This window comes from Hypanus sabinus, chromosome 12 (assembly GCF_030144855.1).
Source record: "Hypanus sabinus isolate sHypSab1 chromosome 12, sHypSab1.hap1, whole genome shotgun sequence".
NCBI classification, from domain to species: Eukaryota; Metazoa; Chordata; class Chondrichthyes; order Myliobatiformes; family Dasyatidae; genus Hypanus; species Hypanus sabinus.
This window is the reverse complement of record NC_082717.1, coordinates 8,361,043-8,387,223: the sequence shown is the minus strand read 5'-3', so window position 1 is coordinate 8,387,223 and position 26,181 is coordinate 8,361,043. Positions and strand designations below refer to the sequence as shown.

General features: G+C 43.7%; 1 protein-coding gene across 4 annotated transcripts in view; it reads right to left on the bottom strand.

The window, feature by feature from the left end:
• Positions 1-26,181, bottom strand: part of LOC132402615 (collagen alpha-1(XII) chain-like) — a 380,160-nt gene that overhangs the window by 301,730 nt on the left and 52,249 nt on the right. For 3 of the 4 annotated variants that reach the window (XM_059985520.1, XM_059985521.1, XM_059985522.1), the window contains exons 9-12: positions 24,106-24,396; positions 21,887-22,489; positions 19,557-19,829; positions 10,567-10,839 (exon numbers count right to left, since the gene is read on the bottom strand). The exons of the other annotated variant lie outside the window; for it this stretch is intronic. In XM_059985520.1, coding sequence (XP_059841503.1) covers positions 10,567-10,839; positions 19,557-19,829; positions 21,887-22,489; positions 24,106-24,396 — 1,440 coding nt within the window. The remainder of the gene's footprint in view (positions 1-10,566; positions 10,840-19,556; positions 19,830-21,886; positions 22,490-24,105; positions 24,397-26,181) is intronic. 4 annotated transcript variants of the gene reach the window in all.

Sequence of the window (26,181 nt, the reverse complement as noted above, 5' to 3'; positions counted from 1 at the left end):
TCCATTTACTGGACTATTGCCGTATCATCAGTCAAAACAAAGACTTCCTAAAGACAATAGTGTGGAGGAAGCAAATTGTAAGATTGCGTCACAGTCCACGGCCAAATTTTCCGCCCTAAAGATGTGTCAACTGCCTCCCACCTAGCAGCCACCACTCCCAAAGAGCGATAAACAGAATACGCAAAGAATGTATTTGGGACAGACGTTGGACCCCACGGTTACAGCATTGTGGTCTCCAGGCCACCTGCAGTCTGACACAGGAGCAAACAGCTCTGTATTAAAGGGAATCTGAGCAGTGTTATAATCTTGTGTTCTGTGAGCACTCCTTGGAAGTTACCGGTGCAGAAATTCCTTGGTAGATTTAGATCAGTTAGGTTCCTTACGGTTGGGTGGTGGAGTGGAGATACATCTCTACCAAAGGAGGTGTAAGGTGCTCCTTCGCTCTACTAGCCTGCCGGTCACCCCTGGACAAGGTGTAGCACCTGCTTAACCCCAGATCAGGGTCACATGAAGCCATCGGAGCAGGTGGTGGATGGTCATATGAGCCACTGGTGCATATCACAAGTCCTGGTTATGCGACCAATGACGGCAGGCAGACAGTCTTTGAAGAGTATTGCTAATGGTGGGGCTCACCCATCTTGTAAAAGCACTGCCCAGAAGGAGGCAATGGCAAACCACTCCTGTAGGTAAATTTACCAAGAACAATCACGGTCATGAGACCATGACAGCCTATGTGAACATTGTTATAGCCAGGGGCAGGAGTGGGGAATAAGCTCCCACTACCTTTATAATGCCACCAATAGTAAGCATCTCAAATAGCCTCTGGCAACAAAATCCAGCTCATGGCCCTCACATGTGGCTCAGCTACCAAGCCTGTGTGAACAGTTTCTACTGACACGAAAAGGGGTAAAGGCAGGTTACTGGCACCTTAAAATCAGTTGCTTGGGGCAGATGGGGCTCATCAACTGTGGTGGGCAGCTCATCTAGGAGGAGGAAAACTCGGATTTTAAACCTCCCACACCTTTGTGACTATACCCGCTCAAAGGGAATGCTTCTGGACTGAACACCAAGAAAAACTACGGAGCCAGAGTCCCTAAAGAGTCTTATGTAAAGTTCAACGCTGACTGTCAACTCCTGCCACGACGCAGGTTCCAAGCAGTATCAGGTTCTGCCATTCTTTTGGGTTCATCAGTTGCATGGGGTGGGGTGGGGGTGGGCCTGCTATGTGGAACAGATTGCTCTCCATATCGTCTACCCTGGCTTCCATATCACATAGACAGCTGGGATGCAACATCATTGGTTGGCCTTGACCGATGGAGGGCCTTCATAATCCTACACAGCAGAGTGTAAAATACTTCCCTGTGACGTTTACAGAGGAAATTGTGTACATAGCAATTATAAACAGAAGATTACTGCACAGAAATTGCTGTACCAAACTTTTAACCTACTCTACAATCAATCTAACCCTTTCTTTTTGCACTATTTATTTAATTGGGGCAGCTCAGTGGTGTAAAGGTTAGCACAATGCCTTACAGTACCAGTGAACTAGGTTCAATTCTCACTGCTCCCTGTAAGGAGTTTGTACATCCTCCCCGTGACTACATGAGTTTCCTTCAAGCGCTCTGGTTTCCTCCTACAGTCCAAAGATGTACGAGTTTGTAGGTTGATTGAAACATAGAAACATAGAAAAACCACAGCACAAAACAGGTCCTTCGGCCCACAAAGCTGTGCCGAACATGTACTTACGTTAGAAATTACCTACAGTTACCCATAGCCCTCCATTTTTCTGAGCTGTGTGTACCTGTCCAGGAGTCTCTTAAATGACCCTATCATATCCGCCTCCACCACCGTCGCCGGCAGCCCATTTCACGCACTCACCACTCTCTGCATAAAAACTTACCCCTGACATCTCCTCTGTATCTACTTCTAAGCACCTTAAAACTATGCCCTCTCCTGATTGCCTTTTCAGCCCTAGAAAAAAAAACCTCTGACTATTCACATGATCAATGCCTCTCATCATCTTGTACACCTCTATCAGGTCACCTCTCATCTTCCATCGCTCCAAGGAGAAAAGGCCGAGTCCACTCAAACTATTCTCATAAGGCATGCTCCCAAATCCAGACAACATCTTTGTAAATTTCCTCTGCACCTTTTCTATAGTTTCCACATTCTTCCTGTAGTGAGGCGACCAGAACTGAGCACAGTACTCCAAGTAGGGTCTGACCAGGGTCCTATACAGCTGTAACATTACCTCGCGGGTCTTGAACTTAATCCCTCAGTTCATAAAGGCCAATGCACTGTATGACTTCTTAACAACACAGTCAACCTGCACAGCAGCTTTGAGTGTCCTATGGACTTGGACCCCAAGATCCCTCTGATCCTCCACACTGCCAAGAGTCTTAACATTAATACTACATTCTGCCATCATATTTGACCTACCAAAATGAACAACCTCACAGTTATCTGGGTTGAACTCCATCTGCCACTTCTCAACCAAGTTTTGAATCCTATCAATGTCCTGTTGTAACCTCTGATAACCCTCCACACTATCCACAACACCCCCAACCTTTGTGTCATCAGCAAATTTACTAACCTATCCCTTATCCAGGTCATTTATAAAAATCATGAAGAAAAGGGGTCCCAGAACAGATCCCTGATCCATACCATTGGTCATCGACCTCCATGCAGAATATGACCTGTCTACAACAACTTTTTGCCTTCTGTGAGCGAGCCAATTCTGGATCCACAAAGCCAGGTCCCCTTGGAGCCCATGCCTCCTTACTTTCTCAATAAGTCATACATGTGGTACCTTATCAAATGCCTTGCTGAAATCCATATACACTACATCTACTGCTCTACCTTCATCAACATGTATAGTCACATCTTCAAAAAATTAATTCAGGCTCATAAGGCACAACCTCCCCTTGACAAAGCCATGCTAACTATTCCTAATCATATTATGCCTCTCCAAATGTTCATAAATCCTGCCTCTCTGGATCTTTTCCATCAACTTACCAAACACTGAATTAAGACCCACTGGTCTATAATTTCCTGGGCTATCTCTACTCCCTTTCTTGAATAAGGGAATAACATCTGCAACCCTCCAATCCTCCAGAACCTCTCCCGTCCCCATTGATCATTGCCAGAGGCTCAGCAATCTCCTCCGTTGCCTCCCACAGTAGCCTTGGGTACATCTCGTCTGGTCCCGGAGACTTATCCAACTTGATGCTTTCTAAAAGCTCCAGCACATCCTCTTTCTTAATATCAATATGCTCAAGCTTTTCAATCTGCTGCAAGTCTGCACTACAATCACCAAGATCCTTTTCCATAGTGAATACTGAAGCAAAGTACTCATTAAGTGCCTCAGCTATCTCCTCCGGTTCCATATACACTTTTGCATTGTCACACTTAATTGGTCCTATTCTCTCACATCTTATCCTCTTGTTCTTCACATAGTTGTAGAATGCCTTGGGGTTTTCCTTAATCCTGTCCACTAAGGCCTTTGCATCACCCCTTCTGGCTCTCCTCATTTCATTCTTAAACTCCTTCCTGCTAGCTTTATAATCTTCTAGATCTCTATCATTACCTAGTTTTTTGAACCTTTCATAAGCTTTTAGAACCATAGAAACATCGAACCATAGAACATTACAGCACAGAAACAGGCATTTTGGCCCTTCTTGGCTGTGCCGAACTATTTTTCAGCCTAGTCCCACTGACCTGCACCTGGCCCATATCCCTCCAAACCCCTCTCATCCATGTACCTGTCCAAGTTTTTCTAAATGTTAAAAAGTGAGCCCACATTTACCACTTCACATGACAGCTCATTCCACACTCCCACCACTCTCTGTTTGAAGAAGCCCCCTCAATGTTCCTTTTAAATTTTTCCCCCTTCACCCTTAACCCATGTCCTCTGGTTTTTTTCTCCCCTAGCCTCAGTGGAAAAAGCCTGCTTGCATTCACTCTATCTGTACCCATCATAATTTTATACACCTCTATCAAATCTCCCCTCATTCTTCTACACTCCAGGGAATAAAGTCCTAACCTATTCAACCTTTCTCTGTAACTCAGTTTCTCAAGTCCCGGCAACATCCTTGTAAACCTTCTCTGCACTATTTCAACTTTCTTAATATCCTTCATGTAATTCAGTGACCAAAACTGCACACAATACTCTAAATCCAGCCTCACCAATGTCTTATACAACTGCACCATAACACTAACTCTTATACTCAATACTTTGATTTATAAAGGCCAATGTACCAAAAGCTCTCTTTACTACCCTATCTACCTGTGACACCACTCTTAAGAAATTTTGTATCTGTATTCCTAGATCCCTCTGTTCTACTGCACTCCTCAGTGTCCTACCATTTACCTTGTATGTTCTACCTTGATTTTTCCTTCCAAAGTGCAATACCTCACACTTGTCTGTATTAAACTCCATCTGCCATTTTTCAGCCCATTTTTCCAGCTGGTCCAAATCCCTCTGCAAGCTTTGAAAACCTTCCTCACTGTCCACTACACCTCCAATCTTTGTATCATCAGCAAATTTGCTGATCCAATTTACCATATTATCATCCAGATCATTGATATAGATGACAAATAACAATGGACCCAGCACTGATCCCTGTGGCACACCACTAGTCACAGGCCTCCACTCAGAGTAGCAATCCTCACTACCACTCTCTGACTTCTCCCATTAAGCCTTATTCTTCTCTTTTCTTCTTATTCCTTTTTTCTTATTTCTTTTTTTCGTATTCTTATCCTTTTCTTTTCTTCTTGACTAGATTTTCAACAGCCTTTGTCCACCACGGTTCTTGCACCCTACCATTCTTTCGACCATTCATTCAAACATACCTATGCAGAACGCCATGCAAATATCCCCTGAATATTTGTCACATTTCTGCTGTACATTTCTCTGAGAACATCTGTTCCCAATTTATGCTTCCAAATTCCTGCCTGATAGCTTCATATTTCCCTTTACTCCAATTAAACACTTTCCTAACTTGTCTGTCCCTATCCCTCTCCAATGCTATTGTAAAGGAGATAGAATTGTGATCTCTATCTCCAAAATTGGTCATTGTAAACTCTCCGTGATGAAGGAAGGCTTCAATTGGGGGTTGCTGGGTAGTGCAGCTCAAAGGGCCATAAATGCCTGTTCAGCACTGCATCTGAATAAATATATAAATGGATTTATATTTTTATTGTAATTTTATGTATTACAATGTACTGCTGCCACAAAAAAAAACATATTTCATAATCTATGTGAGAGACAATAAACCTGGTTCTGATTTGAGTCTCTATTGAGGACTGAGAGGGGGAAGAAGGCAGGAGAGGGGAACCATGGCTGGGAAAAGTGGAGGGAGAGGGGAAGGAGTAGGAAGTTCCAGAGGGGTATTTTGTAATGATCTATAAACCAATTGATCAATAAACAAACGGGCATAGAACATAGAAATCTCCAGCACATTACAGGCCCTTCGGCCCACAATGTTGTGCCGACCATGTAACCTACTCTAGAAACTGCTTAGAATTAACCTACTGCGTAGCTCTCTATTTTTCTGTGTACCTATCTAAGAGTCTCTTAAGACAACCTATTGTATCCAAATGACCTTGCCTAGTGTCCTAGGGCTGGGTGTGTCTGCACTCGCACCACTGCCCTCCCCCGCCCCTGGCACTCCTTCTCTGCCACCTGTCCTACACCCCTCCCACAGTGCCCCACCCTCACCATTCTCAACATCCTTTGCTCCTGCCAAACTTACACACTTGCTCTTCCTTCCATGTTGACAAATACAGTACTGTGCAAAACTCTTTGGTACTCTAGCTAAGTAAACGTGCCTAAGAGATTTGCACAGTGCTGTTTGCCAGGCAAGAATAAGCAGAGAATCCACTTGGTACAGAGGTCAGTCTCTACTTTCACGCTGTTGTAATCTGTTGCGCTCATTATGCATCCAGTGTTCCCCCAGGCACTTTCCATTCAGACATTCACTGACTTCCCAGCAAAGTTGTGATGATCCCCAGGAGTATGCTTTCAAAGGACGAATTTTGGCATGAGAATACAAACTCCCCGCATACAACATACCCGTGTGACAAGACCAGAGATATTTATTGATTCCTGGAGATTTATATACCCTTCTGATAAGTGGAATATGCACAAAGCATGCAGCTTCACTTGCCCAGCTTTCACTAAGAATAAAATTTCTGTTGAAATTTTTTTTTGGTCACAGTCTCTTTGAGCCCTGATTGCATCTCCTGCAGTAATTCTAATTGCAATGGGCCACGATAGCAGGGTAGAGTAACCCTGGCATCAACATATTCAGTTTACCGTCCCCTCTGTTCAGTCACTTGCACAGCCAATTAACAGATGTATTATTTAAACAACAGTACAATGATAACACTAAAATGATGTCACATGTATCTCAACAGGAAACATGTCCACCTCTAGTTCAGGCAATGCATTAAAGACCATGACAAATTAATAAAGATTATAGATCAAAGCCCAATGATGAATCAGAGACTGAAGTTCATTCGGAGACTGAAATCTAGATCAAAGCTCAAAGATCAATTGCAGAACCAGATCGAAGCCCGAAAGTCGATCAGAGATCCAGATCAAAGCCTGATGGTCGATCAAAAATCTGATCAGATCGAAGCCTGAAAGCTGATTGGAGATTCAGATTGAAGCCCAATAGTCAATTGGAGATCTGGATCAAAGCTTATTTTGATCAGAAGTCCAGATCAGAATTGAAGGTCGATGGAGATCCAGATCAAAGACGGAAGGTCAACCAGAAGTCCAGATTGAAGCCCAAATGGTCAATCAGAGATCTGGATCAAATCCCAAAGTTTAATCAGAGGTCCAGATCAAAGTCTGAAGGTCGATCAGGAGTCAAAGCCCAATGGCCAGAGCTTGGTTCTGTGAAACTCCTCGAGTCTTCTTTTGGAAGTTAAGACATAGTGCCTGTGAATCCGCGAGTTCACTGGAGGCTGAAAAGTTTTCCTTGCCTAGGATTAGTGGACTGTGTATGTGGGTGGGTGAGCGGGTGGAATGGAGAAACAAGGTTTCTTTCACTGTTTTTGTTCTTTTGTTGGGTACGTTCTGCTTTGTTGTGTTCTGTGTTGTTCTGCTGAGCATCGTGGGTACACCATGTCCACACCAGAACATGCAACGACACTTGCAGACTGCCCCCTACCCATCCCACATTCTACAGAATGTACCTTGGAGAGCATTCTAACTGGCTACATCACCAATCCTGGGCAGCAGTCTTCAAGGAGCAAAGCCTCAAAAAGGTGGCATCCATCCTTAAAGAGCCCCATCACCCAGGACATGCCCTCTTCTCATTCCTACTATCAGGGAGGAGGTAGGGGAGCCAGAAGACACACTCTCATGATTCAGGAACAGCTTCTTCCCCTCTGCCAACAGATTTCTAAATGGCCAGTGAAAGGGCCTGTCGAGTTTCTCCAGCATTTTGTGTGTGTTTCTTGAATCCACAAACACTACCTTACTACTTTTATCACTGCTTGTTTAACTTCTTAAATACATACACTTCATACTGTAATTTACGGATGTTATTGTGTATTACCATGTACTGCTGCCACATACAATAAATTTCACAAATATGCCAGTGATATTAAACCTGATTCTCATTTTTTTGGGTGTGTTGATTGTTAATGCAAACAGTGCATTTCACTCGAGGTAGAGGAATAAAGAATCAAAATTCTTCTGTCCTCTCCATAAGTGCTGCCTGACCGTAAGCCTCAAAGACATTGGAGCAGAATTAGGCCATTTGACCCATCAAGCCTGCTCCACCCCGTTCTCCTGTCTTCATCCCTTTGATGCCTTGACTAATCAAGAATCTATCAACCACTGCTTTAAAGGAATTCCACAGATTCACTATCCCCCGGCTAAAGAGATTCCTCCTCATCTCTGTTCTAAAAAGATGTCCCTCTATTCTGAGGCTGCGCCCTCTGGTCCTAGACTCCCCCACTACAGGAAATATCCTCTCCACATCCACTTTATCTATACCTTTCCATATTCAAAAGGTTTAGAGAGATCCCTCCTCATTCGATTAAACTCCAGCAAGTACAAGCCCAGAGCCATTAAATGTTCCTCATGCATTAAACTCATAAGTTCCTCCAACATTTTGTGTGTGTTCCTGGAGGAACTCCAAGGGTCGGGCAGCATCTTGGGAAGGAAATGGACAGTCACAATTCAAGTCAAGACCATCTGCCCTGATCTAATTCTTTTCTTTCCTGATATCATTGTCCACATTCACATTCTGAAACTTGCAGCCTGCTCCTCAGTGATGAAACGGCATCTCTTGAGAGAGAAAAAGGTTTAAAGTCCCTGGAATTAGGCAAAAATCTCTGCACATCACTTGTAACAGGCACTCATCTCATACAACACTACATGCTGAGGAACTCAGCAGATGAGGCAGCATTCGTGGAAAGGAATGATTAATCTAAGACCATAAGGCCCGAAACATCAACTCTTTATTCCTTTCCCTAGATGCCACCTGACCTGCTGAACTCATCCAAGATTTTGTATGTGTTACTCAGGATTTCCAGCATCTGTAGAATCTGTTGGATTTACTCTCTACAAACAGATGTCTTTCCTGTACACACGTTACATACTGACAGATAATCACTGGATCCAGGGGATGATTCGAGTGCAGGATTTTTAACTTGGATGTGTATTTGTTGTCAGGAGGGGCAGGAATGTAATTTAAATGGTGTGTAATGTCCAGGGATGAGAAAACAGTCTAGTAATAATTTTGTAAACACATGAGACTCTGCAGTTGCTGGAAATGCAAAGCAACACACAGAGAGTGCTGGAGGAACCCAGCAGGTTAGGTGGCATCTAGGGAAAGGAATAAAGGAATAAAGGTTAGGTGGCATCTTGGAACAGGGATAAGCAGTCGACATTCCAGGCTGAGACACTTCATCAGGACTGGAAAGAAAGTTGGAAGAAACCAGGATAAGGTGGTGGGGAGAAGGGGAGGGGAAGGAGTACAAGCTGGCAGGTACCAGTTGAGGGTGAAGTTGGTTGGGTGAATGAGAGGGGATGAAGTAAGAAGCTGGAAGGTGATAGGTGAAAAAGGTAAAGGGTTGAAGAAGAAGGACTCTGATAGGAGAGGAAACTGGACTGTGGGAGAAATGGAAGGAAGAGGGGCACCAGAGGGAGGTGATGGGCAGGTAAGTAGAAGGAAAGGACTAAGATGGGAACCAGAGTGGGGAATAGAAAAAGAGAGAAGGGTGAGGATGGCAAAATTACTGGAAGTTAGAGAAATCAACACTCGTGCTAACTGGCTGGAGGCTAACCAGGCAGAATATGAGTTGTTGCTCCTCCAGCCTGAGAGTGGCCTCGTCGTGATCCTACAGGAGGCCATAGAGAGACATGCTGAAATAAGAATAGGAAGAAGAATTAAAAGGGGCAATCACAGGAAAATCCCGCTGGATATGGGTAGAATAAGTTTAGTTGTTCTTTCTTTCCCGTGGTGCTGTTTCAATCATCATGAGATCCCGATTCAGCTGCCTGAATAGTCTTGAGCTAGTATTCTCTAGGGATCTTCAATGACCCATTATCATGCCTATTTTCCTGGGCGTTGAATGGTGAGGATGAAAACTTTGTGGGCTGACACGAGATGCACTGCCAGACGTTCTGCTTCATTTTTTCTTTGAGCAGCCGACTGCAGGACAAGATTTTCCAGATTTTCAAAGCTCAAAGCAAACTTATTCTCAAAGAACATGTGTGTCACCATATACTACCGTGAGGGTTATTTTTATTTGGGCATTTTTTGCAAGAATTAAGATGGACGAACAATAAGTGTGCAAATACAGCAAATTGGGCAAATACAAAATTGAACAAAACAATAATAATAATTTATAAATAAACATTAAATATTGAGAACATGAGTTGTAGAGTTATTGAAAGTGAGTCCACGCAATGTGTTGTTGAATCAGTTCCATGTTGGGCTCCAAAGAGAAACATCCTATCTCATTCAACCTTTCCTCACCACTCTCTGTGTAAAGAAATTACATCTGACATCTTCCCATATTTTCTTCCAATCCCCTTAAGTTTATTCCCCCTTGTATTAGCATTTATGCAAATTGAAAATGATGCTGGTTATCCATTCTATGGCTCTATCAAGTCAACTTTCATTCTCCTTTGTTCCAAAGAAAAAAGCACTAGCTCGCTCAACTCGTCCTCAAAAGACATGCCCTCTAATCAAGTCAAGTCAAGTCACTTTTTATTGTCATTTCAACAATAACTGCTGGTACAGGACACAGTAAAAACAAGACAACATTTTTCAGGATCTAGACAGCATCCTGATAAATCTCCTCTGAAACCCTCTCTAAAGCTTCCACATCCTTCCTATAATGAGGCGACCAGAACTGAACATAATACTCCAAGTGTGTTGTAACCCAGGTCTAAAAGAGCTGCAACGTTACCTAATATTGTATGGAACATACCTAATATGGAACATACCTAATATTGTTTGTGGGATTATTCAGAGGTATTATAACAGGATTACTGAACAGTTCTGAACTAGTTTATCAATATTTTGGTGCAAATGTTACCTTCTTTGGTTGTGCCTTCTCCAACCAATGGTTGACCAACCAGTGTTCGATACTGCGGCAGAACCTTCACAGAGTACTTGGTGTTTGGGAGCAGGTTCTGAAGGATTGTTTGTGTCACCCTTCCATCAACGCTTGTTTCTCTGGCCTCCCCGCCAAGTTCTGGCACATACTGCAGTCTATACTGAAGAACGTTACCAGGCGCCGGTGACCAGCTGACCCTGAAGCTGTCCGCTGTTTCATCAAATATCTCCAGGTTACTTGGTGACCCAGATTCTGTGGGGGGACAAGCAAATGTACTGTTATTAGCTACATTGGAAACAAAACTTGAAACCAAAGAATAATGTCCTCTGGGTGTCACCGTAGTGTCACAATTAGCGTGTTGCTACTACCGTTCAGGAAGTCAGAGTTCAGAGTTCAATTGCAACATCATCTGTAAGGAGTATGTATGTCCTCCTCGAGGAATGCATGGGTTTTCTCCATTTTTTCCAGATTCCTCATGCAGTCTATAGACATACCAGTTTGAGGGTTAATTTGTCATTGTAAATTAACCTGGAATTAGCCTAGGGTTAAATCGGAAATTGCTGGATGGTGCAGCTCAAAGAGCTGGAAGGGCCATTTCTGTGCGCTATCTCAATACATAAAATATTCACAGACTGAGAACTTAAGCTCTGATATAAAACCAAAAACAATTACTTATATTTTACAACGTTCCAGATGGAGCAAAGAGGCAATACTTTAATAGCAGGTAAGCGTTTCTATTTTCAGTTGAGTGCTACTTAGCTGTAATTCTGTATGACTGTTTCCCACTCAAGATACTCAAACATGAGATCCCCTGACTGCCCAATCCAATTACCTCAATTCACAGATCTCAAGGCATTCAAATAGACTTTCAAACATATTCAAAGAAAATCATTGCTTTCAAGGCATTGCCAATTATTCCTTGAATTACCTAGAAGAAAATATGGTCGATATACTCAGAAACACTCCTGAACATTTCACTGTTTCAGCTTTCCACTTAGATAATCATAAACAAAGAGGATCTGTAGATGCTGGAAACATTGAGCAACAAACACAAAATGCTGGAGGAACATAACAGGACAGGCAGTATCTATGGTAGGGGTTCCCAACCTTTTTTTATGCCATGGGCCAATACCATTAAGCAAAGAGTCCGTGGATCCCAGGTTAAAAACCCCTGATCTATGGAGCAGAATAATTATTTGATGTTGTTGGCAGAGACCCTTCATCAGGACTGGAAAGGAAGGAAGAAGAAAAAGCCACGATAAAAAAGTGGTTGAAAGAGAAGGAGATATACAAGCTGGTAGATGATAGGTGGATGAGGGAGTGGGGATGAAGTAAGAACTAAGAAGCATCCATAGATGGAGGCCTCGGTTATGATCTTAGGACATTACATTATACTTCTGATGCTGGCAATGTGCTTGACAACTTTTCCCCTAAGGCCTTAAGAGTACCCCAGAGCTAAATTTTGTCGGAAAAATACATTGAACAGTTTTGCCCTTGTGTCAAGGTACACATTCCAGTGCTCAATCACTGACTGCTTCATGATTTATGTGTGATACATCTCATGATACATTTGGCAAAAATATTTTGCAGACCCCCAAGATACCTAAAACTGGAGCCAAGTTAATGTTACTTGTGCAAGAGCCAGCAGCAATAAGTACTTTAACATATTTCTCTATTAAAAAACAAAAAGAGGCTCTATTGGGTTTTTTTTCTTCTCTCTACAAATGGGTTTGCAAGAAACTGAATTAACTGGGTAGATTTGGGTTTGTAATGAACTGCGATACCTTTGTATAAATTTCCAGAGAAGATTTATGAGAATAATCCCAGGAATGAAAGGGTTAAATTCTGAGGCTCTCTAGATCTACACTCACTGAAGTTTAGAAGAATGGGGGGGGGGGGATCTCATTAAAATATTGAATATTGAAAGGCCTAAATTGAGTGGATGTAGAGAGGATGTTTCCTATAGTGAGTGGGTGGAGTCTAGGACCAGACGACACAGCCTCAGAATAGAGCAACGTCCATTTCAAATGGGGGTGAGAAGGAATCTGTTTAACCAGAGGGCAGTGAGTCTGTGCCAGGTCAATGGGTATATTTAAAAAGAGATTGGTGGTTCTTGATTAGTAAGTGTGGCAAAGGTTATGTCAAAGACAGGAGAGTAGGGTTGACAGGGATAATAAATCAGCCATGATGGAATGGCAAAGCAGACTCGATGGCCTGAATTCCGCTCCTACGTCTTATAAACTTGTACTCTGGTGGACAGGCTGTTTCCGCAGAATTATATGTGCATTCAGTTGGGCTTCCAACTTCAGGCCTTAGGTGATTCATTGTAATGCTCTCATCTAAAACAATGGTTGTGGGATCAATAAAAAATCCAGCAAGGCAGGTGACACAGCAGTGTGGATAGCTGAGTGGAGAAATCCACAAGCCATGTGTAAGTTGCTCCGATATCTGATAAATTTATAGAACATGGAAGATAGAGAAGTATAGCATGTTGGTCATTAGTAATGTAGAATACTGCAGGTCCAATAGACTGGGTTAGAGCAAGGCCAATGGTGGGAAACCGTGTGGCCTTAGTTGTAGTACAGAGGCAGAGTGGCGTGCCGTTCATACTGGATTGGGAGATAGCCCCTCCCTTCAATGCTGCCCTCCAGTGTTTGCTTAATGGAAGACGAGCTTGATTACAACGGGCTTGCTTTTGCCAACAACATCCAGGGACTTGGGTTATATTATATATATTTTTTGGTGTGAGTGCACGTTTACTGCTATTGCAGTTATATGTACTATATGCCATGTGCTGTTGGTGCTGTGTTCTGCACCTTGACCTCCGAGGAACACTGTTTCATTTGGCTGTATTCATGGGTGTTCATATATGGTTGAATGACAATTAAACTTCAACTTGAACTTCAAATTTTACCTTTCAAAGTAGATCACTTCACACTTCTGATGATGAGAGAATTTAGATCAATTCTTTCCCCAACGCCATGCCTAACCTCACTTCATTTGCAAACTTCATCCACATTTCCAAAAAGAAAAGATTCATGTGTCTTGGGCACAGGGGCAGATTCCAGAAAATGTGTTACTGTAATTGTACAGGTCAACGCTACCTATCACAGGCTGCCAAGAGATGATTGGCAGGAGACCCAGGAGACCTGACAGAGCAAGGTCCAATGGTTCCCTGGACACCAAGTTTAAGCTGGTGCCAAAATTGACAGTTAAAGAAACCAACAACAGAGATAGTAACAATGAACCCTTTCTGCAATAGCCTATGAACACTGGATTGCTGACGAGATACACAGATTAGATAAAGTTGATGGTTTTATTTATACCTTAGTGTATAAATATCTCACTGAAGTTGGTTATAAGCATTAAAATTGGTCTTGACATCTCAGGGTAGCCATGGAAACACAGTAACTCATTAGCTTCCTATTGTTGGTCAATATTTAATAGGTCCCAGCTGGAAAGTGTGTGTGTGTGTGTGTGTGTGTGTGTGTGTGTGTGTGTGTGTGTGTGTGTGTGTGTGTGTGTGTGTGTGTGTGTGTGTGTGTGTGTGTGTGTGTGTGTGTGTGTGTGTGTGTGTGTGTGTGTGTGTGTGTGTGTGTGTTGTATGCTTGTATAGACAGCACGCAATTTTATGTATTGCACTGTACTGCTGACGCAAAAACAAACAAATTTTATGACATATGGGAGTGACCATAAACCTGATTCTGATATGCATCTCTATTGTGGGAGTGGGAGTGGGAAGGGGGCAGGGAGAGGGGAATCGTGGCTGGGAAAAGGGGAAGGGAGAGGGGAGGGAGTGGGAAACACCAGAGAGACATTCTGCAATGATCAATAGACCAGTTGTTTGGAATCAAATGACCTTGCCCGTGCAGCAGCACCACTCCGCTGCCCCAGCACTCCTTCTCTGCCACCAGTCCCACAATCCTCCCACAGCACTCCCCGCTTGCCATTCCCAACATGCTTTGCTCCCAGCAGATTTAGAAGCTCGCTCTGCATTCTCCAAACTCATCACAGAACAATTTACAATGACCAATTAAACTACTTGGTACGTCTTTGGTCTGAGGGAGGAATCTGGAGCACTCAGAAAAAAAGCTACACATTCCACAGGGAGAATTTGCAGAGATACCTTCTAGAACGGCACTGGAATTGAACTCTGAACTCCAGAATGCCCCAAGCTGTAATCGCATCATGCTAACCACTATGCCACCATGGTGCCCACTCAGTGGCCATACACTGGAGACTCCTCCCAACAGGAAGGACACCTTGATGTAGTTTATGGTGATGAAGAAAGGTCAGAGGAATACGCAGTTGGAGCCAGAAGGATGAAGGAGAAGGTAGCTGGAAATGCTCAGAGAATTCCGGTGAGCACAGGCCCAGAGCCATCAAATGCTGCTCAGATGATAAGCTTGTCAATCCTGGAATCATTTTCATGAACCTCCTTTGAACCCTCTCCAATGTTAGCACATCCTTTCTTTGATAAGGGAGCCAAACCTGCTCACAATACTTCAAATGAGGCCTCACCACTGCTTTATAAGGCTTCGACATTACATCCTTGGTTTTTTTCTAGTTCTTGCTGAATTACTGCCAGTATCGCCTTTGTCTTCCTCACCACAACCTCAACCTGCAAATTAACCTTCAGGGAGCCCTACACAAGGTCTCCAAAGTCCCTTTGCACCTCAGATATTTGAATTTTCTCTCCATTTAGAAGTAGTCTACACATTTATTTTTTTCTACCAAAGTGCCATGACCATACATTTCCCAACTCTGTATTCTATCTTCCACTTTATTATCCATTCTCCAATCTGTCTAAGTTCTTCTGTCGCCTCTCTTCTTCCTCAAAACTATCTGTACCTCCACCTATCTTTGTTTCATCTGCAGATTTGCCCACAAAGACGTCAATTCCATCATCAAATTTATTGACATATAACGTAGAAGAAGCAGTCCCAACGCAGACCCCTATGGAACACCACTAGTGACTGGCAGCCAATCAGAAAAGACTCTCTTCATTCCCTCTCTTTGCCTCCTGCCAATCAGTTTATCCTCTATCTGTGCTATTATCTTCCCCATAACACCACGGACTCTGATCTTGTCAAGCAGCCTCATGTGTGGCACTTCGTCAAAGACCATCTGAAAATCCAAGTACACAACATCCACCAATTCTCCTGCTCGTTACTTCTTCAAAGAATTCCAACAGATTTGTCAGGCAAGATTTTCCCTTTGAGGAAATCATGCTGACTTCAGCTTATTTTATCATGTGCCTCCTAGTAACCTGAAATCACATCCTTAACAATCAACTCCAACACCTTCCCAACCACTAAGGTCAGACTAACTGCCCTATCTTCTAACTGTCCTTTCTTCTGCCTCTCTCCCTTCCTGATGAGTGCAGTGACATTCTCCATTTTCCACTCCTCTGGAACCATGCCAGAATCTAGTGATTTTTGAAAGATCATTACTAATGCTTCTACAATCTCTTCAGCCACCTCCTTCAGAACCCTGGAGTGTACACCATCTGTTCCAGGTGACGTACCTACCATCAGAACTTTCAGTTTCACAAGAACCTTCTTGTAATGTCAACTAAACTCACTTCTGCCCCCCTGACAATCTCGAACATCCAGCATACTGCTAGTTTCTTCCACAGAGAAGAATGATGGAAAATAGTTCACCTTTATCCCCATTACTATCCTCATTTTCCAGTGGTCCGATATCTACTCTTGCCTCTCTTTTACACTTTATATATCTGAAGAAACCTTTGGGATCATCTTTAATATTATTGGCTAGCATCTTCATATTTCATCTTTTCTTTCTTTATGACTTCTTTTAGTTGCTTTCTGCTGATTTTTAATAGCTTCCCAATCCTCTAACTTCTCATGAATTTTTGCTCTATTGTATGTCCTCTTTTTGGCTTTTGTGCTGGTCTTGACTTCTCTTGTCAGCCACGATTGTGTCATCCTGCCTTTAGAATACTTTCTCTTCTATCCTGTGCCTTCCAAATTACTCCCAGAAACTCCAGCCATTGCGGTTCTGATGTCATTGCTGCTAGTGTCCCCTTCCAATTAATTTTGGCCAGCCCTTCTCTCATCCCTTTGTAATTCACTTTAATCCACTGTAACATAGATACATCTGACTTGAGCTCCTCCTTTTCAAATTGCAAGGTGAATTCTATCATAATGTGATCCCTGCTCTCTGAGGGTTCATTTACCTTAAGCGCTCAAATCAATTCTGATTCATTGCACCACACCCAATCCAGAATAGCTGATCCCCTTGTGGACTCAACCACAAGCTGCTCTAAAAAGTCATCTCATAGGCATTCTACAAATTCCCCCTCTTGGGATCCAACACCAACCTGAATATCCCAATCTACCTGCATATTGAAAACCCTCATGACAATCGTAACATTGCCCTTTTGACATGCATTTTCCATCTCCTGCTGTAACTTGTAGACCACTTCCTTGCTACCGTTTGGACGTCTGTATATAACTCCCACCAGGGTCTTTTTACACTTGCAGATTCTTAGCACTACCCATAACAATTTTACACCTTCCGATCCTATGTCACCTCTTTCTAAAATGCTGCAGGAACTCAACAGATCAGGCAGCATCCATGAAGAGGAATAGGCAGACAATGTTTTGGGCCATGACCTTTCATCAGGACTGGAAAGGAAGGAGGCAGAGGCCAGAATGAGATGGTGTGGGGAGGTGGTGGAGATGAAGGAGCAGAAGCCAGCAGGTGGTAGGTGCAACCTAGTGGCTGTGTGGTTTAGCAATACTATACCAGAGCCAACATCCAACAGAAGCTCTGCTGACTAGCTACAGATTCTTCTCCAATGTGTCATCTTTCTCTTTTGCCAGGCAGCTGCAGAAAACAAACTTTAATTTCACTAGCCTGCTTCTCTTGAGGCAACACCCACTTCAAATACCACCTCCTTGGTGTGGGCAAACCAACAGCCCTACACTTCAGTACAGAGTTGATTGGTAGAGTCCGTGTAACACACCACACTGACTTTTACAAACCGACTGCAGAGTAACAAAGGAGAGACAGACAGTCTGTGTTTCACAAGCTGTAATTACTCATCATGGAAGAAATACTGAAATGACTCATTGATAAGATGCCAGTGCAAGATATTTTTCTAGATTATCCAAACTTCTAAATGATGCAATTGAATCCACATCCACCACGTCCTCTGGCAGCTTGTTCCACAGTTGCACCACCCTCTGAGTGAAGTTGCCGCTCGGGTTCTCCTTAAATATTTCACCTTTCACCCTTAACCCATGACCTCTAGTTCTAGTCTCACCCAAGATCAATGGAAAAAGCCTGCTTGAAATTTTGCGGTATATTGGTAGCTCGGGTTGACTGTTTGAAGTTTGGTTGGTCGCTGAGCTTGGCAAAATGTTTGCAGACGTTTCCAATCAAGAAGCCATCATCAGTGTGCAGTTTGGTTTACCCTGGCTCTACCCCTCATAACTTCTAAAAGCACTTCAAATCCTGAACTGAGATTAAAGAATAAAATAGAGACACAAACCACACACACGCACACAATTTCTGTAAAGGCTTCTCGAGATGACATTCAAGAGCTTGAGAGATTGTTTGGTTCTTTGATTTGAACACTAGTCACCACTTACTGAAAGCACCCACTGTATGCCTGCTGACTAATGCAGAGGACCTTAATAATAAGACATAATAATAAGACTTAATAAGACATAGGTGCAGATTTAGGCCATTTGGCCCATTGAGTCTGCTCTGCCACAGTATCACAGCTGACTTATCTCAACCCCATTTTCCTGCCTTCTTTCCATAACCTTTGAAACCCTTACAAATCAAGAATCTATCATCCTCGACTTTAAATAATGACTATGATTTGTCCTTCTCAAAGGACGTCTCTCTAATCGGATGCTGTGACCTCTGGTCCAAACTAGCCCACCTTTGGAAAAATCTTCTCCACATCCATTCTATTTTGGCCTTTCAATATCTGATAGGTTCAAATGAGATCCATCCCCCTCATTCTTACAGAATCCAGCAAGTACAGGCCCAGAGCCATCAAATGCTCCTAAGAATAACCTTTTAACCCACTCTAAATCCTTTCTAATACCAGATATGTGCCATTCTTGCTTAGTTAAGGGGCCCAAGACCATTCACGATACTCCAAGCGTGGCCTGACAAATGCCATATAAAACCTTAGCATTGCATCCTTGCTCTTATGTTCTGCTCTCAAAATGAATACGAATATTGCATTTGCCTTCCTCAGCACCGACTCAACCTGCAAGTTAGCTTTTAGGAAATCCTCCATGAGGACTCCCAAGTCCCCTTGCACCTCTGATTTTTGAATTTTCTCCCCCATTTAGAAAATAGTCTATGCCTTTATTCCTTCTAATATGGATGCAACAATTAGGAAATATTGTTAAATATTGTTCCGTTCTGGTTGCCTCATTACAGGAAGGATGTAAAAGCTTAAGAGAGGGTGCAGAGGAGATTTACCAGCATACTGCATGGATTGGAGAGCATGTCTTTTGAGGATGGGTTGAACGGCTTTTCTCTTTGGAGTGAAGGAGGATCAGAGGTGACTTGATAGAGGTGTACAAGATGATAAAAAGCAGAGATGGAGTGGACAGCCAGAGACATTTTCCCAAGGCAGAAATGGTTAAAAACAAGAGGTCAAGGGGTGATTGAAGGAAAGTATAGGGGAGATGTCAGAGAAGGTGGGTGTGCATTACACCAGCCCGGGGTTGGTGGTAGAGGAGGATACAGTTAAGAAACTCATAGATAGGCACATGGATAGTAGAAAAATGGAGATCTACATGCATGGGGGTGGGGGGGATGAGTTAGAATGATCATAGAATAGGTTGAAAGGTCGGCACAAGATCACGTGCCAAAGGCTTGCAGAGTGCTGTAATTTTCTACATTCGATATTCACTTTCGGATGGGTAACCAGTGAGGCAACCACAGGTCCAGCATAACCCACCATGATACAATACCTTCAAGGGTGGTATCGCTTCCATGCATAGGCATACTTTGCCCGTCAACATACTCTGCGACCACAGTGACACGGTAGGGCGTATCTGGCAGGAGGTCGGTTAGTACTCTGGTTGTCTGGTCACCAGGAATCCGTACGGACGTGATGTCACCCCCAGCTTCCATCCTGTAGCTCAGTAGATAGGAGATGACGTCTGGGGAAGCAGCTGTCCAGCTCACCCGGAAACTACGAGAAGTTACTTCGGATGTTGTCAGGTCCTTGATCGAGGAAAAGGCTGTCAGGAAAATGGACACTGATTATCAGAAATTCTTCTGGGCCAGGCAACCAAGTTTCCTCTTTTAAATACCTTAACATAATCCAGTCTATCAGGAAAACGAGCCTCCCTCGTCTGACTCTATCTACATTTAATACTGTTTTGAGAAAGCAGCCAGCAAGAATGACAGGGTAGGTGGATTAAAAGCGACGTGCACAGAACACTGGAGAAACCCAGCAGGTCAGGCAGCCTCCACGGAGAAGAGTAAACAGTCGACATTTCAGGCTGAGACACTCGTTCAGACTGAGAAGGAAGGGGGAATACACCAGAATAAAAAGGTGAGGCGAGGGGAAAGAAGTTAGCTGGAAGTTGATAGGTGAAGCCAGGTGGGTGGAGAAGGTCAAGGGGTGGAGAAGAAAGAATCTGATTGGAGAGGAGAGTAGGCCATAGGAGAAAAGGAGTAAATGTTTTAACTGAGTCATGTTAGCAAAGGTACACACTGGACAACTGCCGAGATGAAAGCCCACACCAAAAGTGAGAGCTCTGCATGCATAAGAGGCCCAATTGATTCAAGGCTTGATCAACTGGCCATGTGCAACCCTTCCACCTACTCACAATTGATTTTAATACGGTATACCCAGACATTCTCCCATCACACCCCTACCGTCAGGCAGAAGATACAAAATCCTGAAAGCTTGTACCACCAGACTCAAGGACAGCTTTTAGCTTGCTGTTTTCAGACTTCTGAACAGACCTCTTGTCAGATAAGATGGACTTGTGATCTCACAATCTACCTCAGCACAGCCTTGTATCTCATTGCCTGCTTGCACAGCAATTGCAGTACTTTGCTCCACGTTCTGTTCTCTCTTCTTATCACCTCAATGCACTGATGTGATGAAATGATCTGTGTGGATGGCTGTGTAAAATGAAGTTTTATCACTTGACCTCGGTGCATGTGACAATAGAAAGTCAACTGTCCGGTTTAAGTGACTTTAAAACCCATTGGTCTAATGACAGCTCCAATGAGAACTACACCGTCAGTCCCACTCTCTCGTGTAGCACTCCAGAATAGTCAGTCTCACACGTCCATCAAGCCCCCACCCCCCTCCGCTTTTGATCCGACACTGAGGAATTAATAGGGTGCCACAGCAGCGTAGCGGTTGGCACGATGCGGTTACCGCTCAGTGTGCTGGGGTTCGGAGTTCAATTCCGGCATCCTCTGTAAGCAAGTTTGTACATTCCCTCCCGTGTGAATGCGGGTTTCCTCCGGGTGCCTCGGTCTGCTCCCACAGTCCACAGACATACTGGTTAGTAGGGTGATTGGTCATTGTAAATTGCCCTGTGATTAGAGTGACGTTGGTAGGTTGCTGGGCTGGGTGGCGTGACTCTGTGGGCTGGAAGGGCCTGTACCACACTGTCCTCCGGATAAATAAAATACATATATTACAGTCCCCAGATAACTCATTAGCCCCTCATTGGGATGAGGGAGGTCTTGTGGTCAGGGGGAGAATGCCTCGTTGCCTGATTTCGAATTCATAAAAGCACTGGAGCAGAATTAGGCCATTTGGCCCATTGAGCCTGCACTGTCATTCCATCAAGGAAGATTTATTTCCCCTCACAATCCCATTCCCCTGCTTCCCCTGTAACTTTGATGCCCTTCAAGGGGCTGTCAACCTCCACTTTAAATATACGCCCAATGATCTGGCCTCCACAGCTGTCTGTGGCAATGAATTCCACAGATTCACCACTCTCTGGCTAAAGAAATTCTTCCTCATCTCTGTACTGAAGGGGTGTCCTCCTATTCTGAGGCTGTGCCCTCTGGTCTCAGACCTTCTCACTATTGAAAATACCCTCTCCGCATCCACCCTATCTAGGCCTTACAGTATTTGAAAGGTTTCAATGGGACCTCCCCTCATTCTTCTAAACTTCAGCGAAAACACACCTCATATGTTAATCTTTTCATACACTGGATCATTTTGGTAAACCTTCTCAGGACCCTCTCCAATTCTAAGCTCTAAGCTTCCATTTGGAATTGGAAGTGCATATGTGTTGAAAGTCCCTAGCCTCGTCTTACTCACTCCGGCTTCGGATAGCTTTCGCCTCCTCCTCAATCCTGAGGCACAGCGTCTGCGTGAGCTTCGTCGATACCCTCTGGAAGGAATCAAAGTCGTCCACCTGATACACGTGAGTGTCCTCGGGTTCCGTGGCAATGGCCACCAGCTCGCTGAACACTGCATCCTTGACACCCACGGCAAAGATCTCCACGCCGAAGTCTCGCAACCTCTCAGCAGGGAGCTTGAAGGCATCAGAGGATTTGCCGTCAGTGATTAGCACCATCACCCGTGGCACTTTGGTCCTGGCGCCCTTCTCCTTGACGAAGACCCTCTCCCTCACGTAGGTCATGGCCCGGCCTGTGTTGGTTGAGCCACCACGGTAGGGGAAGTTGCGGATGGCTTCCAGCACAGCCTGGAGCGACGAGTGCCTGTTCAGGGTGAACTCCGTCACTGCGTCCCGGCTGTACTGCACCAGTCCAATCTGGATACGGTTCGGACCAACTTGGAAGGTGTTAACCAAGGTCTCCAGGAAATCTTTCACCTTTGCGAAGTTGCTCAGGCCAATGCTGTAGGAGCCGTCGACCAAGAGGACAACATCAGCCTGCGCATTGTCGTCCAGGGTACATTCTATAGGAGTCAAAAGAGATAAAATATATCGTCACCGTTTAAAACAACAGCTTCATTGACCTGATTTGCTGCAGCATCCTCTCACAATATACAAAGCCTACAATGAACTGTCAGATTAACAGAATAAGTTATTGACTACACTTTACCATCACAAAGTCAGACCATTACAGCATAGAAACAGGCACTTCAGCCCACCTAGTGCATGTCTGCCTGCTTCCTCAACCTGCACCAGGACTATAACTCTCGTATCTCTCCCATCCATGTACTTACCAAAATTTCTCATAAACTGTTAAACTCGAATCCATATCTACCACTTCCACTGGGAGCTCTTTCCACACTTTCACTAGCCTGAGTGAAGAAGTTCTCCCTCAGATTCCCATAAATATTTCACCTTTCACTCTTAACTATGAACTCTAGTTCTAGTCTTACCCAACCCCAATAGAAAAAAGCCTCTTTGCATTTACCCCCAATCTATACACCTCATAATTTTGTAGACCTCTATAGATTCTCCCCTCATTCTCCTAGGCTCCAGGGAATAAAGTCCTACCCTTACCCTATAACTCTGGTCCTCCAATCCTTGCTACATCCTTGTTCATTGTCTCTCTGTTCTTTCAATCTTATTAATATATTTTCTGAGGGTAGGTGACTTGAAATGCACAGTACTCCATGTAGGCCTTATCAATATCTTGTACAACTTCAACATAACATCCCAAGAGAATTAGAGGTCCCACCCATCCACCTCTCTTGGTCACACTTATCACCTGCCAGCTTGTCATTTCCCCCACCCATCTTTTTATTCTGACTTCCATCCCCTTCCTTTCTCAGCTTCATTCAGGTTCAGCTTCATCCTTTCGCCCACAATGCTGGACCCTCCTTTTCACCTACTCCAGGTCCAACCTAACCCTTCCCTCCATTGTTCTTTCATCCATGTGCCTATCTATGAATCTCTTTGTTCTAAAATGGAGGGCTTTGTAGGAGGGAAGGGTTATATGATCTTAGAGAAGATTAAAAGGATGGCACAATATCGTGCTGTAGTGTTCTATATACTATGTTCTAGACCAGAAGACCATAAGACACTGGAGCAAAATTAGACCTTCTGGCTCATTGAGTCCGCTATTTCATTGTGGCTGATCCGTTTTCCTTTTAACCACATTCTCCTGCCTTCTCCCCGTAACCTTTCACATGCTCAAGAACCTATCAACCTCTGCTTTAAATACACTCAGTGACCTGACCTCCAGAGCTGCCTGTGGCAATGAATTCCACAGGTTCGCTGCCCACTGGTGAAAGAAATTCCTCCTCATTTCTGTTCTAAATGGACGCCTCTCTATTCTGAAGGTTGTGGCCTCTGGTCCGAGAGTAGTGGGTGCCTGTGACGTGCTCCCAGGGGCTGTGGTGGAGACAGGTGCAGTAGGGGCATTAAGAGGCCATTAAATAGGCCCATGAATGGATGGGTGTGGATCATGTGCAAGCAGAAGGGTTTAGTTTAATTTGGCAGCATGTTCATCACAGGCATCAATGGGCTGAATGGCCTGTTCCTGTGCTAAACTGTGACCTGTATTACTTGCCGTTTGAGCTCTGTACATATTGGAACAAGCAGAGCACTGATACCAACATACCGACTGAAACCTCCGTGGGCGTCGTCTTGTCCATAAGCATCACCGGATCACTGGATGTCAGCCCTCGCATGGCATAAAGTTTAATCTGGTACTCGGTGGCGGGGGTGAGGTCTTTGACAATCACCATCCTGGTGCCAGCATCAACATTGACACTCTGCTCTTTGACGCCAGCCACCATGGGAACAAGGTGGAGCCTGTAGCCGGTGATCTGGCCAGGTGATGAATCCCAAATGATCTTCATGGAATTTGACGCAACTTCCAAGACTTGCATGTTGGAAGGAGGTTCAACCACTGTGATTTGGGGAAAGAACAAGCCACAGGATCAAGATTCAGGATTGTCTACGGTCATTTCCAGTACACGTGTAATTGAGACAAAATAATTGTTACTCTCAATCCAATGCAGCAGAAAAACACAATAAGGTAAAGAGCACGACAATAAAAAACACATAAGGGAGCTTATATACGTAAATTGATTGTATGTCCATAAAATGCCTCCAGGCACAGGGGTGTCTACATCAGATGATTCTGACAGGAAATGGTTGGGGAGTGTTGAGGGGTGGGTTAGTGGATGGAGGTGTTGATCAGCCTCACTGCTTGGGGAAAGGAACTGTTTTTGAGTCCGGTGGTCCTGGTGTGGATGTGACATAATCTCCTCCCTGCTGTGAATGGGGCAAACTGTCCATGAGCAGAGTGCATAGGAACATTTATAATGTATATATTGTCCTTGATGGTGGGTAGGCTGGTGCTGGTGATGCATTGGCCAGTTCTGACTACCCGTTGTAGATACATCCTGTCTGGCACAGTGCAGTTTCTGTACCAAATAGTGATGCAGAAAGTTATGATGCTCTCTACTGTGCATCTATAGAATGAAATGACTATAAATGTGCTTAGTTCAATTATTTTCAGCCTCTTCATAATGTAGAGGCATTGATGAGCTTTCTTGATTGTGCAGAATATGTTCTGGGACAACGTAGTGGATATGGACCCATTCATCATGTGAAAAGCACTCCTCATATTGAGGACATCTCCAAAGAACACTGTCGCAGGAAAGCATCATCTGTCATCAGTGACCTTGATCATCTGTCATCAGGCTCTTGAACCTGAAGTGATAACTTCACTCAACCTCATTTGCCCCAACAGTGAAATGTTCCCACAACCTATGGACGCACTTTCAAGGGCACCTCACCTCACGTTCTCGATATTTATTGCTTATTTATTTATTATTATTTTCTCTCTTTTTGTATTTGCACAGTTTGTTGTCATTTGCTCTGGTAGTCCGCCCTGTTGGTGCAGTCTTTCATTAATTCTATCATGGTTGTTTGATTTATTGAGTATACCTACAATAAAACGTACGTACTTTGATGGTAAATCTATTTTGAACTTTGAACTTTGAATTAATTGACCGTTTTGTCAGCAGAAATTATTTATCCATGATTGAAGACAGAACAGCACCGTAATGGCCCTTCGGACCACGATGTTGTGCCAACCATTTTACCTACTCCAAGATCAATTTAACTCTTCCTTCTTACATAGCCCTCTGTTTAGCTATTATCTATGCACCTATTAAGAGTTCTTAAATGTCCCTAATGTCTCTGTAATGTTTCTGTAAATCGCTAATATGAGGGGGCATAATTTAAAGGTGAGTGGGGGGGGCGTTATGTCAGAGGTAGTTTTTGTTTAACACTGAGAGTGGTGTGTGCTTGGAAAGCACTGCCAAGGTCAGTGGTAGAGGCAGATATATTGGGGGTATTTAACTCTTAAGCATAGCGTTGTAGACTGAAGGGCCTGTACTGTGCTGTACTGTTCAATGTTCTATCTTCTATAAATACTGAGAAATGCAAAACAACATTTTTTAGCATCTCTGTACATGTAGCAATCATAAATCAATTAATACTATTGATAATTGAGACCTATGGAATCCCTCTCAAGGACTCTAACACTCAGGTTGTCGATATATGATTTATTTATTTTTGTGTATATTTGCGCAAGTTGTTATCATTGCACATTGGCTGTTTGTTCATCTTTGATGTGTGCAGTTTTTTATTGATTCTATAGTGTTTCTTTGTATTTGCTAGA